The sequence below is a fragment of the Stenella coeruleoalba genome (genome assembly GCF_951394435.1).
Source record: "Stenella coeruleoalba genome assembly, chromosome: 5".
Taxonomy (NCBI): domain Eukaryota; kingdom Metazoa; phylum Chordata; class Mammalia; order Artiodactyla; family Delphinidae; genus Stenella; species Stenella coeruleoalba.
The window spans coordinates 74,691,897-74,708,418 of record NC_137150.1 but is presented as its reverse complement, the minus strand read 5'-3'; the positions used below and the strand labels follow the sequence as shown (position 1 = coordinate 74,708,418).

Genomic DNA, 16,522 nt, shown 5'->3' with positions numbered 1-16,522 from the left:
TGTCAGCTGGTTTCCACCCACACAGCCCTGGCGGCAGAGCCGGAGGCCATGTGACTGTGGCCTCTTGGGCAGAGAGAGGAAACAAGGAGCCAGCATGGCAGGCCTGCCTTTGGGCCGCTGTCTCAACAGGACCACGGCCCCGGGGACCCCAAGGGAGGCTCTCCCCGGCCCGCCCATGTGGAACTGCTGTGGAGGGCGTGGGAGAAGCACCCTTCTCCCTTCCGTTTCAAATGCTCTAGAAGTCATCCAAATACGTCTGAGATTTTCCACTTTTGTGAAAAATGCCACTTAAAATCCTCTCCTGTCTTCTGGACAATGTTCCTATTTTTCCGAAGTATCCTATCCTAGCAAAAAACAAAATCTGTACACTAGAGTGTCCGCACAAAAGTGGTGACGATCCCACCTTTAGCTCCTCTGAAACTTTTACTTTCAAAATGCACGAGGTATAAGGAAAAAAACACGCACTGTGGCATCAGTGGTTGCAGCTCTGACTCCTGGCGCTTGTGCTCACCAGCAGCCAGGGCCCCCCACCTCGGAGCCTCAGTCTTTCTCACATAAAATGGGGAAGTAATGTCGCCCTGACAGAGGCTGCAAGCAGCAGAGGAAGCCAGCAGCCGAGCCCTAGCAGAGCACGGAGAGTATAATAAATTCCCACGAAACGGTAACTCTGTCATTCCCTCCACAGTCAGAAGGCAATGACCAGGGAGAGGACTTGGTCTGGAGAGAGCTGTGAGTCCACTGCCGTCTGTGGGTGATCCCACATCTCGGGACGCCCAGCAGCACTGAGCCCCAGAGGGTGTACACAGAATGCGGTGAGGTGTTCCCTGCTGGAGGCCCCGGCCCTTGCTACGGTGCTCTGCTCTGAGGCGAGCCGTCTGAACGGGGATGATGGAACAGGACCATAGGCATCGGCAGCAAGAGGCCAGGGGGAGGGGGCATGGGTGCTGGCATCAGAGCCAGAAAGCCCTGGCCTTGAACTTGAATTTTGCCACTTACTGGCTGCTACTTACTGGCTACTTACTTGGGCACTTAATTGAATTCTTCGTGCCTCAGTTTTTCTCATCTGTCAACATGAATAACTATCTTCCTTACAAGGGACCCAGTGAGGAACATGGAGCTAACCCTTTGTCCAGTTACTTTCCAGTCCTTTCCAATACTAACTGCATTGCCCCCTTGGGTCCATTAGGGACCCAATATTCTTATAATAATTTCCCCCTTTTTCTTATGGCAGCATAAACTGGCTTCAGTTTCTTGCATTCAAAAAGAATTCCAACTTTATGCTATTATTAGCAACAAACACCGGTTCCTTTGATCTTCCTGGTGTCTATATACCTCCATCATGATAGTTCCTTTACACTTGCCCTCTGGAAAAAAAAAAACAAAACTGAACAAAGAACTCCAGACGCAGTCTGACCCACACAAAAAAGAGTGAAACCATTTTCTCTGGGGTTCCATTAATGCAGCCTCAGTTGGCATTTTTTTTCAAAGCAACGCTGCTTATTCACACTGAGCCTTTGGGAATTAGAATCTACCAGATCCTTTTCTTAAAAGCTACTATCAAACCAAGTTCCCTCTATCCTATTAATATTCTGAACTTAATGTAAGATATGAATCCTGATGATTTCAACCCAGCTCAATCTTTTAAAATGTTCTTAAATCTTGGTTTTCCTGCTTTATAAGCTACCCCGTTTTCTCCAGCTCTGTGACCTCCCAAACTTTGATAAGTAGTTCTCCCTCGAGTTAATCTCAAGCCGGGAGTAGACAGGAGACAGCTGGAACCTCCGTCAAGTCTTCCTCCAGATGACGATATCAACACTCTTAGAAAGCAGGTTTACTCAGCTACGCATCTGCCTAGCTGTGCTATCACCGACCCACGTTACCTGTCTTTGCATAAGGATGTCATTAGAAATTGTCAAGAGACTTCCTGAAACCCAGGCGCCTGGTGTGTGTGCCGTACATCCTCCTCCTTGCCTCTGTTCCGCTGAACCTATTTGTCCAAGTAAAAGGTTCCTTGCTTGGGTGTTTCTCACACATCATTCTTTAGCTTTCCTGACACACTGCACCAAACATCCCATCCACAGATCCACAGAGTCCACTTAAGTGGAGTTTTTCTGGTTAGTTCTGCCTCCTTCCATTTTTCACAGCTGTCTCTTTAAAGCCGCTGACTATAAGGCTTTTGTGTTTTTTAAAAACATCATCTGGATTGATTAATCATTGCAATTGATCAAAACAACATAAATATATCACAAAATTTGACAAGTATTAAAAATGAAATTTTATTGGATGTGCCACTTTAATGAGATGGGGCTTCCCCACCCAAGCAGTTCATGTACGTTGAAAATATTACTCATTGCTAAATAAGACAGGGAATGGTATCAATTCTACTCCTATTTTTTATTTGTATAGATTAAAGCACTCTCTCCAAAATTTATTCAGGTCAATAGGAAAATGGGAATAGGAGTTTTGTTACAGCAACGTTACCTTATTCTATGAGTACCTTCTTAGCAAAACGCCATAAATAATCATTTTAAATTTTTAATGATTCATCGTTTGAAAACTTGATCAGGCCAATCTTTCAATTTTTTTTTTTTTTAAAGCAAAAAGAAACTTGGAAAAAAACCTGCGTTAGAAAAAGATCTGTTACCTAGTCATTAGAGTCCTTCACTTTCTCAACCTTGATACTGCATTCTGAATGGTCCCTTTGCTGGGGTGAGGTACCACTGTTAAGATTTAGAATGGGTGAGATGTACGCCTGTGGGTTGTAACATGGGCGAAGGGCAGTTGGGAAGGGGAAGGAGGGAGAGAATCAATTACAGAACGTGAGGCAGCTCCAGAAGACCACGCTGCAGTGTAAGCAGTCATGCGGCCACACCTCTGTCTTTTGGAGCCGTTTCCCTAGAATCCAGGGTATGTCTGCTGATCTCCACCTTGGCCATCATTAGTGCTTATGAAAGCCCAGGAGATACAGTCATGTATTTTTAAGGTCCCTATAATTTTTCTGGTTCCAACCAGATTCTTTAGTTACAGAAGAGAACTCTCCCTCAGTCCTCTATCTGCCTTTCTATTTTCTGAGCAATGAAAAATGTGTCAATAAAGCAAGGAATGGATCTCACAGTCTGCTTCGGGCAGCAGGACTCTCTAGAAGTGAGGATGGCTCTCCATCACCACTCTGCCTGCCTCTGAGCCAGTATTTCATCTTTGTTCTCATCATCCATGTATCTTCCTCCTTCCCTCACGTCCTTGGCTTGGTACACAGATACACATCTTTCTACACAAGGTTGCTTCTCCACCATTTAGTTATATCCACTTCAACCCAGACAAGGCACCCATGCCCTCCATTGCAACAGAGTTATCCATTCCATCTCATCAAATCAGAAGAGGTGGATGGCTTTCTTCATACTTTACATAGAGGAAAAGTGAAAGTCGGATTACCCAAGGCACAGAGCAAGCTGTAGAAGACTAGAAACGAAGGCAGGGTCTTTTAGCTTTCCACCTACACTCTCCCACTGATTTCATCCCTGTCAAACAAAGATAATGATGGTTTAAGACACCAAAGGCACAATGTCAACTTGAGGAAGCCTTAAGTGACAACGCACTGAAGGCTGTGTGCTGCCTGGAGCTTTTTACTAAGTCCACCTGCATCTTGAAGGCACAGCACAGGGCAGGCTTAAGAAAGTCCTCCAGTATGCAGAGCTGGAAGACAGAATACAAACTCCTAAAGGCCTCTAATAAGTCACCAAAGTTATCAGAAGCCAAAGAATGATGACCAACATTAACAAGGATAAACAAACGGAAGGTGAGAACTTACTGTGTCCCCGATCTTCAGGCCTTCACACTTCCTCTGACCAGGGTAAGATACACCGTCCTGGCAGGTAGCAGTGAAAAAGAGATTGATATCCTCAGGCTGATCCCAGACAGACAGCTCCACTTTAGACCGGATGCTCTGAACAGAGAGAGAAGATGAGGCCAGAACCAATTAGTAAAGGCTGCAGCCAAGATGCTCTCCACACTGGTTCTCTGATGCCCACATGGCTTCCTTTAACTCCGGGATCTCAAGCCAAGGCCAGAGCCAGTGGGCTAGGTTCGCTGCCCCTCCCTCATCCCTTTCATCCTCTCCACACCCACACACTATCTTACTAGCCCTGGCCTGAGGTCTCCCTCTGTGAGCTCAGAGAAGTTGCTAATGGCCCACCTGCCATATGATAATCTCATCTGCTTCCAGGGGTCATGCTCTGTTCCTGCTCGTCTCTGCAGAATCACCCCATCCCCACCCTCAGCTTCAGACGGTGCCTCAAATCTTGCCGTGCGCGCCCCAGACGCTGGGCCTTTGCACGTGCCTGGGATGATGTTCCTTTGCTCAGCTGCTCTTCTCTCTCCTCCCCCGGCCCTCCGTCAGCTCCCTATCTTCCTTCCCCATCAGCTCAGCAGGCACCTCAGATGAGGTCCAAATTCATGAGCTCTGAACTACATTCTGAGAGAATAAGACCTTATACGTGGATTATGTTCTCAAGACAACGGATGAAGCAAAAATCAAGCCAGAATTACCCGACAGATTAGAAAAAATAAAAGACTAAAAATATCAAGTGTTGGAAATGAGTTGGAGCAACTGGGTGCCTCATACCCTGCTGGTGGGAGCGTGAACTGGTACAAGCCTTGAGAAAAACATTAGGCAGTACCTACTAATGCTTAGGTCAACCTTAGACAAGCAATTTACACTAGGATTATATCCAACAGAGATGTGTACTGACCAGAAAACACGTACGAATGTTCACAGCAACGCTGTCTGTAATAGCTAGAAACTGGAACTACCCAAATGCCTATCAACAGAACAGACTTTTTTTTTTTTCAAATTATGGTGTGTTCATGTAGAATATCACACAGTACAAGAATGAATGAAATGACTACATGTCATGACACCGATGAATCTCATATCACACAGCCCAGAAGAAGCCAGACGCCGAAAGCACACATAGTCTATGATTCTATTTATATGAAACTCAAAGACGGGCACAACTAAAGGTTACCCCCAGGGGACAGTAACAGAAAAGGACACAGGGGTTCTGGATGCTCGTAATATTCTGCTTTTTGGCCTGGGTGGTTCTATACTCGGGTGTATTTATTTTATTTATTTATTTTTGCGGTAGGCGGGCCTCTCACTGCTGTGGCCTCTCCCGTTGTGGAGCACAGGCTCCGGACGCGCAGGCTCAGCGGCCATGGCTCACAGGCCCAGCCGGTCTGCGGCATGTGGGATCTTCCCGGACCGGGGCACGAACCCGTGTCCCCTGCATCGGCAGGCGGACTCTCAACCACTGAGCCACCAGGGAAGCCCTACTCGGGTGTATTTAGTTTGTAAAAAGTCTGTACAACATTCTGTAGGTCTCCAAGTTTAAAAAATTGACACTGAGAATCTCTAAGGAGGATGTACTTTAGAGACGGAGGCCAAATGAAATAACTGGCTTGTAGTTAGGGCACATCTTACAAAAAGAATTTTTTATACACTAAATACACTCAGAATAGCAGGGTGCACATACTCCGAGAGACACATGCACACCCCTTCCAGATCAACTAACTGACAGCCTTTCAGACTCCCACCTCCTTCTCAGGCGCACTCCAGGGAACAGGACGTTGGACGGAATGGCAGGCAGAAGTGCTTCCTGCTCTCATGGGGTTTCTTTTCTTTCTTTTTCTCTTTTCTGCTGAGCATGTAGTGTCAAACTTGAATTAGGTAAATATGCAGTTTCCCCAACACATTAACAGCTTGTTGAAAACACTCTCTGCAAGAAATAGTCTCTCCCTTTGCAACAAATTGTCTAAGTGCTTCTACAACTCTAAAAATACTCTCTCTTAAATCCACTTCCTCTTGTTAGTGCCAGCCTCCACTGGCAGAGGGCTTGAGAGCGCCACTCAGCACACACAGCTCTCCTGCTGTTCACAAATCTGTTCTCCCCACTGAGCTGTGAATTTCAAGGACCATATCATATTTCTCTCTAAGACTGAACACAAGCTTTTGCTGAATGGATGGATGGACGGATGGATGGATGGATGTTTTGACAGCAGCTATGGTAGACAGCTCAGGCCTATTGGAAGAAACTTAATTTTTGAAAGACAAGGTAAATTAAAAATTATATATATTAAATGCAAATAAATGTGGGGATGAGGCAAAACAGTTTATCATTAAAGGGCTAGGTAGATCGGAGCTATTTAAAAATTACTTGGGATCAGTCTGATGAAATATGAGGGCCCCGTGGCTCACAACAAGACTTTGGGAGAAAGCATCAGCCATTCCCATCAAGACGTGCTGAAGCCACTACCCGGAAGCATTAATGGGGAACTAGGAGGAGGGAGAGAGCGCACTGGGGACCGGGACTCCTATTCAATGAACCAGTAACTATAACAGATGCAAACAGAATCCTATATTCTCCTCTGGCCGTGAGACCCCCAAGTTTTGTGTTCAGATCTGAAGTTTGTATTATTCCTGATCCCCATGTTGTCTCGGGTAGGAACTGTGGAGATTATTCAGTTCAAACCTCCCATTTTATGGAAGTGGGAACAGAGGCCAAAGAAAGGGCCTTATCCAGGGCCACTGAGCTGCCAGGGGCAGGCAGGCAGGACCAGAACCGGGCCTTCTGGGTCTCCCTGCAGTGCTCTCTGTAGTCACCAGACCGGGCCCTTCTTTACTCGAAAACTGGCTCTGATCTTGGACAGTGCAGATGGTCAGGTTGTATCCTGGTTGAGTCAGTCTCCCCTCAAAGATTATGAGCTCCTGGAGGGCAGGACTGTGTTCTGTTCACTGTTTTATTCCCACCGTGTGGCATGATGCCTGCCACACGTCAGGCAGTATTTATTTGTTGAACAAATGAATGAAATGGATGGAGTACAGGATATATAGCAGAGGATCAAAGCCACAGCCAGTGCACTTCTGATGCATGAAAACTTTTGTGTCATAAGATAATTATCTGAAATTCAATTAATTCCTACCAAATTTGCCTCTGAACATGATTCCTTACTCCTCACCCTAGGACAAGAAGACAATGTCAAGAAGTTTAAAGGCTATGAAATACTCAGGCTAGGTCCCATCTGCAACTGCGTTAAGTCAGGCCAGCTGTGGAGTGGGTGGGAGCAGACTTCATGGCAACAACAAAAAGAGAAACATGTGCTCGGAGAGGACTCTGATGTCACCCTCCACATGCAGCTCTAGTGGTTTCCAGCTCATTCTTTTCTTTCCCACTCTGAAAAGGGACCCCCCCCCCCGCCATGATTTCTCTCTGAGTGCCACCCCCCTTTGTCAAGGTGACATAATGCTGGTGGTGTGTGTGTGTGTGTGTGTATGTGTTTGCACGCACCCAGGGCCCTACCTCTGAGCTCTAGAAGGGAACCTCTCACCAGCACCCACTGTACAGCAAAGCTCCACGCTGGTGATCTCTCACAATAAAGAAGTTGGCACAGCAAGAAAAAACGTAGAAATCGAAGCCCAGAGGTGAACGTTTCACACAGTGAAAGCCAAGAACAACAGACTCGATTCTACGAGACGTTACATTAAATGTGCCCTTCCCGTTGTGCTCCCTCCCTAGCCTAGAGTCACACCATGGCCATTTCCACTGTTACCTGTGCTCTGCTGCAATCCTCTCAGGATGTCCCCACGGACGGTGTACCAACTATAAGCGAGGTAGAAGTCAACCCCAAAGCACAGAGGTGGCAAGGTGATGCAGAGAAACACAAATGGTCCCATGAGAGCTGTGCTTGGACTGTGGCCGGGGAGAGGAATAGGTGAAAGGACAACCAGAGCCCCTGCACGGGCCAAAGCGCACGTGTGTATGCACACGCGCACACACACACACACAGGCTGTGCAGGCCAAAGTGCACATGCACACGTATGTACACACACACACAAACACACTGGCCTGTGCAGGCCAAAGTGCACGTGCGCACATACACATATACACACACACATACCACCCGTGCGGGTTCAAATCCAGAAGTATGGGCAGCTGAGGCCCAGCCCGGGCCTTCCCGTTTGCCAGAAAGGACGGCAGCCGGCGGACGGGGTGCTAATCAACGTCAAGCACCAACACACCCGCAACGCGGCCTCCACCAACCAGACTGTGCTCTGAATACCTTGCTGTTTCTATATTTAATCTATTTCTTTAAATTTCCACTGAAGGAAAGGGCAGAAGTAGGGAGTTACCAAGGGTTCCGACTTTTTAGGGTGACGTACACATTCACTGTCTTGAGGTAGTGATGGTTTCACAGGTGTGTACAAGTGCCAAAACTTATCAAAATATACACTTTAAATCTGTACACTGTATTGTTGGTTAATTATCTCTCAATAAATCTGTTTTCATTTTCCAATGAATCTGCATAGTCGTTGTGGATAGTATTCCAGAAACGCCCATTTTAAAGGTTGAATTTCACACGTTCACTCATAAGTCACATGTCTTGTTTCCTAACGTGTTCTCTTCCAGACACACCAGTTTAACTCAGAGTCCAGCTACGGTACTAGATTCCCAAAGGTCCTCAGGGGGCTCATCCCAGGTTCCAAACGCAGCTCCTGCCTGGAATAGACCCCCTTCTCTACTCTTCTGGTTCCCAAATCCTCAGCCGCAGAAAGGGCTCCCTGCTCAACCCAGGCCCCTGGATTTCCTGACCTCAACCCAGGCCCCTGGATTTCCATTAAGAAAACGAATTTATCTACCATGAATCCTGCTCAGGGCCAATGCAACGTGCCTCAGAGGGAGAGCAGCACTGAGCACTTATGAGATCCCGCCCAGGGAACCACCACCACTGTCTCGTGCACCCTGGTCTTCAGGGGACCCACACACGGGTGTGGACGTGCAACCCACTTGGCCGCACAGAACGCTGACTGAGCAGAGCGCCTTTTCCATTTCTGGTGCACACCACCCCGCCAGTTCCACAGAACTGGGTGTCATGATGCCCTCCTATATTAAAGTCTCGAGGAGCAGGGCCCTGGGCCTTTGGCAGGAAACGCTGCCGGGGGAGCCCCAGAGGCTCTGTCAGCCACCCAGGGCGTCAGAACTCAGGAGCTGACCTAGGATGGAAATGCTGGGGGGTGGCTCCTCCCCAGAAACCCAGGAGAAATCCGCAGCCCACGCCAAAGCCCAGGATGTGATTGCCCCTCAGCCATTGCTTTCCCAAATGCCCTGGCTTGGCAGGAAGCAAGCACTGGTCACTGCACTGTTGACAGCGGTTCCAGCAGCGGCCCCCTGCTAACCCAGGGGTCTCCAAGCCCCGGGACCCCAGCAGGACAGAGAGAGCAGCCCAGGGTAGGCCTCCGGCTCTCGCACTGACTCCTCTGTTCCCTGTCCAGAGCTTGAGGCCCAAGGCATCATGGTGAAGAGTGGCCCTCGGGACGGGGGTGACATTGGGTAGGCCCAGCCCGCCGCCGACACACACTCTTCTCAGACTCTCAGCATGTTACGCTTCTACTCGCTGTGGGAATCTGAAAACCGCCAAGTGTAGTTAACCTGGAAATCTGGTCTCACTGGGTTCTAAGGTGGCCACTGGATACGATGAGGATTAAAGGTCAGAGATCAGAAAAGAGGACGTTAGTACGTGGGGAATAAGTTAGGAAAGGAGAAGGAAGTCTAGTTTCTCGCAACAGGAAGTTCCCGGAGTGAGGCGGGATCACAGCCTGTGTGAGAGGCAGAGGATCCTTAGCTGCACAGAAAGTGGAGGTGCGGCGGAGGACGGAAAACCAGCCACAAATCCTCACTGCTGCCCACTCACCGCCTTCAGGACACTGAGGCTCCAGGAGACCAGGTGAGGGCTGGGAACCCCCAAGCTCTGGGTCCCCCACGGCGAGGGCATTACCTACAGCTCCTGGTCTAGCCGAGCAGTAACGCAAAATAAGGCTGGGGCTTCCCTGGTGGTGCAGTGGTTGAGAGCCCGCCTGCCGATGCAGGGGACACGGGTTCGTGCCCCAGTCCGGGAAGATCCCACATGCCGCGGAGCGGCTGGGCCCGTGAGCCATGGCCGCTGAGCCTGCGTGTCCGGAGCCTGTGCTCCGCAACGGGAGAGGCCACAACAGTGAGAGGCCCGCATACCGCAAAAAAAAACAAAAACAAAATAAGGCTGCATCAGTAGGGTCACAAATTCAACTGGAAAGGCAGAGCTCCAAATACACATATGAAAATCAGTCATGGGAAAGTAAGATGGTTTTTCTAACACACATGTGATTCCAGAGTGGTTAATCACATTCCCAGGTTAGCCCACATGTCTATTCTACGTAAGTTCAGGACTAACATTATTCCTTAAGCTACATTTCCTCTATGTAGAACTTTGTTTTAACAGGAAGATGCACTCTGAATTCCAATTTGGGAATTACCAGGCCTCATGAGGGGCTGGGTGGGCACTGGAGGCCTTGCAAGGAGGGGACAGCTGAAGGCACATACTTCCCAGCACAAGAAATCATGCTTGTCGTTTTCCCGAGAAAAGGTAGGTCTGAGCCAAATACCTCCTGGGTGTTAGAAATTGAGAGGAAGGAGGGTAGGAAGGAGAAAGGTTTGGGAATCATGGGTGACTGGCTTGGGACGTGGCACTGACTGCTAAACTACATCCTTAAGTGCTGTACTTAGTAGAGCAGAGCCGAGTTAACAGGACGGGTTACAAAAGCACAGGATTTAACAGGCCCACTCAGGTTTCCTCTGAGAGGACCTGATTACAATCAGACCCTAGTCTGCAGGTCTATGTGGAGCTCCAGAAGCCTGGGGGATTTCAGTCCTGCCCACTGGGAGGCGAAGTCAGTGTGTGTGCTTCTCACTTCTCGCCACGGGGAACACAGAGGCCTGAATCCACCTGAGTCCACACCAGCTCCCTCAGGGGGAGAGGGTGGGGGAAGAAACCAGTGACTTACGTTGTATGCATTGATAATCAGTTGAATTATATTTTTGGAGTTTCCGTGTAATATCTCCACCGTTGTTCCAGGTATCAGGGCTGTAAAATTCTTGGGGGGGGGGGGGAAAAAAGAAAACAGATGAGCCCATTTTGCCCTTCCACACTGTCAAAGACTGAACGCTGCCCTACTGAGCTAGAACCGTCAGGGCCCCCAGCACTGATTCTGCCACTCTCTCACACCGTAAACTAGAGAAGATGCCACAAGCAGAGGTAAGAAGAAGGCACAAGGGAATGGAGTTGTTGCAGTCGGCTATGCAATCTCGATTCTTGAAGGTCTGGGTGGAAAGGGCCTGGCAAGACCTGTTCCTGAAGCATAATGTCATGCTTCTTCTCGGAGACCCCTCCTCTCTGGCATGTAATGGACAACTCTCTGGAATTCCATCCTCTAAGGTCAATACATTATGGATGTGCTCGCCCTCTCCCCGCCAGACTACACGGGCATCCCCAGGTTCAGTTCAAGGATGCCCTCGACCTGGCCAGCAGAAGTGAAAGGGGAAGCTTTTCTAAGGGTCTCAAATACAGCCTCTCTTTTCCTAGGAGGGAAATGAACGTGAATGGTGCCTTCCCAAGGAGGTCTGGTATCTCCGGGAGAAGTCTTTGGCAAAGCAGGCAGCCTTGAAGTGGCTGCCTTTCCTCTTTCACTTGTACGAAGGCCTGAGTATGTCACTTACTAAAGTGACAAATTGCTAGAAACACCCGCCACCCTCAGCCTGCCTTGGGCTGGATATGCCTCCCGAGCGAGAGGTCCTTGGTTCTGAGCAAGGCTGGCTTAAGCCGAGGTGGGTCTCTTCCCTCCTGGAGCATCCGGTAGCATTCTCAGTACAGTCTGTGCAACTGACCTCTAAAAATGGTATTTGTGAATGGATATGTTCTATCCTGCTATCTTCACTAAGCAACCTCCTTCCCTTGTTTTCATCTTCTAAAATTGATTCAGACTAAAAGAAGATAAAGAACTCAAGAAGGTGTAAGTGGCATTTTATCAATGATTATCTCAGGCAGAAGCAACAGAAACACACCATCAGACAAGGGTTCTTTGGGGGATACTTAAGAGCAGTAAAGAGAGGGGGCAGGGGTTGGCTGTTCTAGAGGTGGGGATTAATTTCTCATAACCTCTCAATTCAAAAGATGTCAGAGGTGAGCTGGGCTTCACACTTGGCTCACACGAACACTCCCTGAGCCGTCTGGAGGAGAGTTCTAGTGAAAGGCAACTTGCCTGTGATCGTGGGAAAGAGCACATTCAGGAGGGAAACGTATAATGGTGGCCCATGGGATGACCTGGGAAGAGTCTCTCTTAGACAGGGCAGGCTCACACACATACTGCTCTGTTCACTCAAGACACGTATTGTTTTCTTCAGAAATTCCTGTCCCAAACTAACCCACTGGCCCCCCGTACTCTGCAGGAAGGCACAAAAGCTCTATAGACTGTGGGACTGCTGATGCAGCCTGCCTAGATGCCTAGTTTTTTTTCTGTACATTTTCAGTTTATATCTTCCTTCCCTATTCCCTGGGTGCTTCCGTTTCATCATCTGAAAAACTATGTCCAAAGTTTTTCTCATTACCAGATTAGAAACCATATGTTTAACTTCCTTGGTATGTACTGCTCTATGAATGCTTAAGAGCTTCCTTAATACTATTACTTTCCAGTAGATCGGATCAGGGCTATATTCCACCCTCCTCTGGATCTCTGCCCACACAGAACAGGGCTGTTAACACCCCTCACCCGGCCTCCACACTTCACCTGACCCCACGTTCCAATCTCCCATTCATCTCAGGGTCAGCAGGGCCCCCAGATTCAGGCCATCAGCCTCCCTCACTCCCTCCAGGTGTACCTTGTAGAGCATATAATGGTTCTTCGTCACTGCAAAGATGAGGTTGATGTTGTTTTCTGCCAATTTCTCTCCAAGCAAGGCAAGGGATGGATAGTCCTAGGGCCAAGGCAAAAGGCAAGGTTGTAACACTTCTCCCAGGCTGACGCACGAGCACGTGGCTCCAACGTGTGCTCAGTAACTCATCACTTGCCACGATAAGCACCTTCCCCTGGCAGCGCCTTAATAACCACGCCCCATCAGCAGCTCCTTACTGAGAAACTGTGGGGGAGATTCTCCAGGAAAGGACCCTCTGGCACCTACGACACTAGACTCACTCCTCCTACCCCTCCAACCCAGAATAGAGAAGTGGTGAGTGGAGGTTTCCCACACTTGGTCCGTGTTTCCATCCCTTCAGCAGGAATGGGGCAGAGGGGGGAAGTCCCCAAAAGGAGAGCCACCACGTCCGACCACCTACCGTCAACACCTGTTATCTTCCCTCTCTTCCCTAAGACTGATCTTCCTGATCTCCTTGTCCTATTTTTCCTTTTCCTGTGCCCAGTATTGGGCCTGCCAATGTCCCCTACAGGCTCTGCTCAGTCCTCTCATGGCTCAGAACGGGCAGAAGAGGCTGCTGACATTTGGACTAAAAGTTGGGCTATGGCGGGGGAGGGGTACAGAGCAAGAAGGGAGGGAGGACACCTCGAGGCAGCTCAGCAACGTCCGGAAGGACTTTTAAGGGCTGATGATGGACGCTGGGGTCCTCATCGGTGAGCTCTACAGTTATCAGGTTGTACAGTTACGAGTTCTTTTTCCAGACTCCATTACTCTTGACCACCTCTTAAAACTGGAGAAAACAGGCTAGTCCAGGAAGAATTAGAAAGAATTTCTCTCTAGCCAAACACCAGAATGGGCTTGGGAAGGAAGAGGGTGTAGATTTGGGGAGGAAACAACTGTACAGCAAGTGTGGAAAAATCTTAATTGTTGGCTCTGGTTGATAGTTAGGTAGAGTCCACTTCACTGGCCTAGCATATGTTTGAAATTCTGCCTAAGTTCTGTTTAATCGCATGGTCCCAGTGACAGACTCCTGGGAATGGAAGGTCCTTGGGGCTTCTCCTCCCGTGTAGGACACCTGCCGCCCCACCCCTGACACGGATGGAACTCAGGGCATCAGGAAACCCATTTCTAGAAGTCAGGAAGTCTTGTCTTTGCTGGTCTTGCCCCATAACTTCTATCCCAGTTTTTGGCTCTGCTGGAACACAGTCCTCTCCCTCGTGCAAAATCACCTCTCCCCTTTGAGATCCATCCTGTCTCGCCAGGTCACCTCTTCCCTCGACTAAACACTCCCCATGTGGGGGCACAAAAGCACAAAGCTACAGAAATCCCTGAGAAATGGTCTAAGTTAATGACGAGGAGAAGTTCTAGAAGCCCAGTTGGAGAAGATGGAGTAGAGACCCAGTCCCAAGAATGGGGTGGAGAGTCGGTGAGTAGAGGTCCAGAGGAAGGTGGCAAAGGCCGTCGAGGTCTCGGACCATAGGCGGGGCGGCGGGAGCGGTGCTGGGGTTCCCTGTCCTCACCATCTGGTTGGAGGCAGTGTACTCGTTGTCCTCATTCAGGTGGCACTGGCCGTCGTGAGGCTGCACCAGGCCCCCCAGCTTTCCGTCCAGCGCGATGTGGGGCACGTCGTCCGTTGTGAACACCAGCAGGTGCAGCGCGTCCTTTCGCCAGCCGATCTTCTCCTGAGGGACAGATGGGTGTTAGGCCTTCCTGGCTGCCACCCGAGACTGCCCTGGGGCAGCCTGCCCCTCCCTGCTCGACTCTGTACCTGACAGCCACTCCCCTTGGACGCCTCCCCTTTTAGCCTCCCCTATAGTTCCTTCCACAGAGCAGCCTTTAGTAGCCCCCCAACCTCCCTTCAACACACTCGGCTGGCTGCCCTTGTCTAAGATGACTGGTAAGTGATCACTTCAGTCCCCCAAGTAGACACGAATCACTCACAACAGAGTGTTCTAATGACCGACAGACAGATCTGTCTTTGGAGGATTTGAGAAAACCGGCCATCTTTCTGGTAGAAGTAAACCACTCCAATCACGAACTGAACTAGTCTGGTAGTTAAGGTCAATCAGACTCGCTCTTTTCTCCCTTTACTGCTTCACTGTATGCAATGGATCCACTCTTCAGACAGAGGCACGGCTCAATACGAGCTACCTTGCAAGGGAAGGACTCTATTTTTTCATATTTAGACACCGTGGTCCCGATACTATACAAAAACACTCCCAGTCATTACTAGTAGGAGCAGCTAGACCCTGATACAGGGCAACAAAAACTGGGATAGGGTTGCCTTCACACCAGTAGTGAAAGAGCATCCCAAAATACGTGGGTAGCAGGATGAATACAGGAAGGGTTTAAACACCGCTGGGTTACTACACATGTACACTTGACACTGAAATAGGAGACTGGATTCACAGACTTTACAAGTTAAAAGCTATCACCTTATGGCAGATAAGGGATTGAGGGTATCATCCTCTCTTTCTTATCGCCACAACGATGGATAAAACAGCCTTCAAGAGGTATGATATTTTCTCATTTGCTCCGAAAGCAGCGTGGAAATAAGTCACAAAGAGTCAGCGTAACACAAGGAAGAAAAGGCAGTTTGAAAAGAAGCCAGGGAGGACTGAAAGCCAGGAGGCCAGCTGTGAGCAAAGAATTCACCTTTGGGGAATCAGTTTCCCAGACTCTCAACGTTCATCCAACAGACAATTACTGACTTCCTACCACATGCAGTCCCCATGGAAGGCACTGGGTCTAAGAAACAGCCTGTTCCAGACCTCAAAAAGCTTGCAGTCAAGTGGAAACACAGCTTTAACGTATCACAATAAGCATGCTTTTTAACATCTTTATTGGAGTATAGTTGCTCTACAATGGTGTGTTAGTTTCTGCTTTATAACAAAGGGAATCAGTTATACATATACATATGTCCCCACATCTCTTCCCTCTTGCGTCTCCCTCCCTCCCACCCTCCCTATCCCACCCCTCTAGGTGGTCACAAGCCACCGAGCTGATCTCCCTGTGCTATGCGGCTGCTTCTGAGAAAACCATAATTCAAAAAGAGTCATGTACCAAAATGTTCATTGCAGCTCTGTTTACAATAGTCAGGACATGGAAGCAACCTAAGGGTCCATCGACAGATGAATGGATAAAGAAGATGTGGCACATATATACAATGGAATATTACTTAGCCATAAATACACTTTTAATGGAAACCCGGGGAGGAGGAGAGAAGGCTTCCCAGGGCAGAGGAAATGTCAGCTGAGCTGAAGGTGAAGAGGACCCTTCAAGGAAACTGGAAGAAGAAATGACAGAGGAGGCAGAAGTTGGGGTGGGGAGTGGGTTGCTCTAGGTGCTGGTAAAGGCACAATGACCAGGCCGGGCACGTTTTCAGAACCCAGAGGAAGCAACCTAGAAGGTCCCTAACACAGATGCATTCTAAGCTGTGACAAAACTAATCTACGGTATTAGAAGTGGAGATAAGTGTATTCTCTTGGAGGCAGGACTGGGTGTCTTGAGAGGGGGTGTTAATAACTGGAATATATGGAAAGACAATGAAAACTCATCAAACAATTTTGAAAAACAACAACGAAGCTGGGGGATTCATTATCTAAGGCCAAGACTTATTATAAAGCTACAATAAGTGAGACTGTGTGGTACTGACAAAAGGATAGACACATAGACCAGTGGAACAGGATAGAAACCAGAAATAGACCCACACATACGGTCAATTCGATAGAAGGTATTGGAAGAATTAG

General features: G+C 48.7%; 1 protein-coding gene across 2 annotated transcripts in view; it reads right to left on the bottom strand.

Annotated features, from left to right (window-relative positions):
- ITGB5 (integrin subunit beta 5) overlaps positions 1-16,522 on the bottom strand; it is a 110,888-nt gene that overhangs the window by 34,622 nt on the left and 59,744 nt on the right. For both annotated transcript variants that reach the window (XM_079922976.1, XM_079922975.1), the window contains exons 6-9: positions 14,294-14,455; positions 12,741-12,836; positions 10,871-10,960; positions 3,809-3,943 (exon numbers count right to left, since the gene is read on the bottom strand). In XM_079922976.1, coding sequence (XP_079779102.1) covers positions 3,809-3,943; positions 10,871-10,960; positions 12,741-12,836; positions 14,294-14,455 — 483 coding nt within the window. The remainder of the gene's footprint in view (positions 1-3,808; positions 3,944-10,870; positions 10,961-12,740; positions 12,837-14,293; positions 14,456-16,522) is intronic.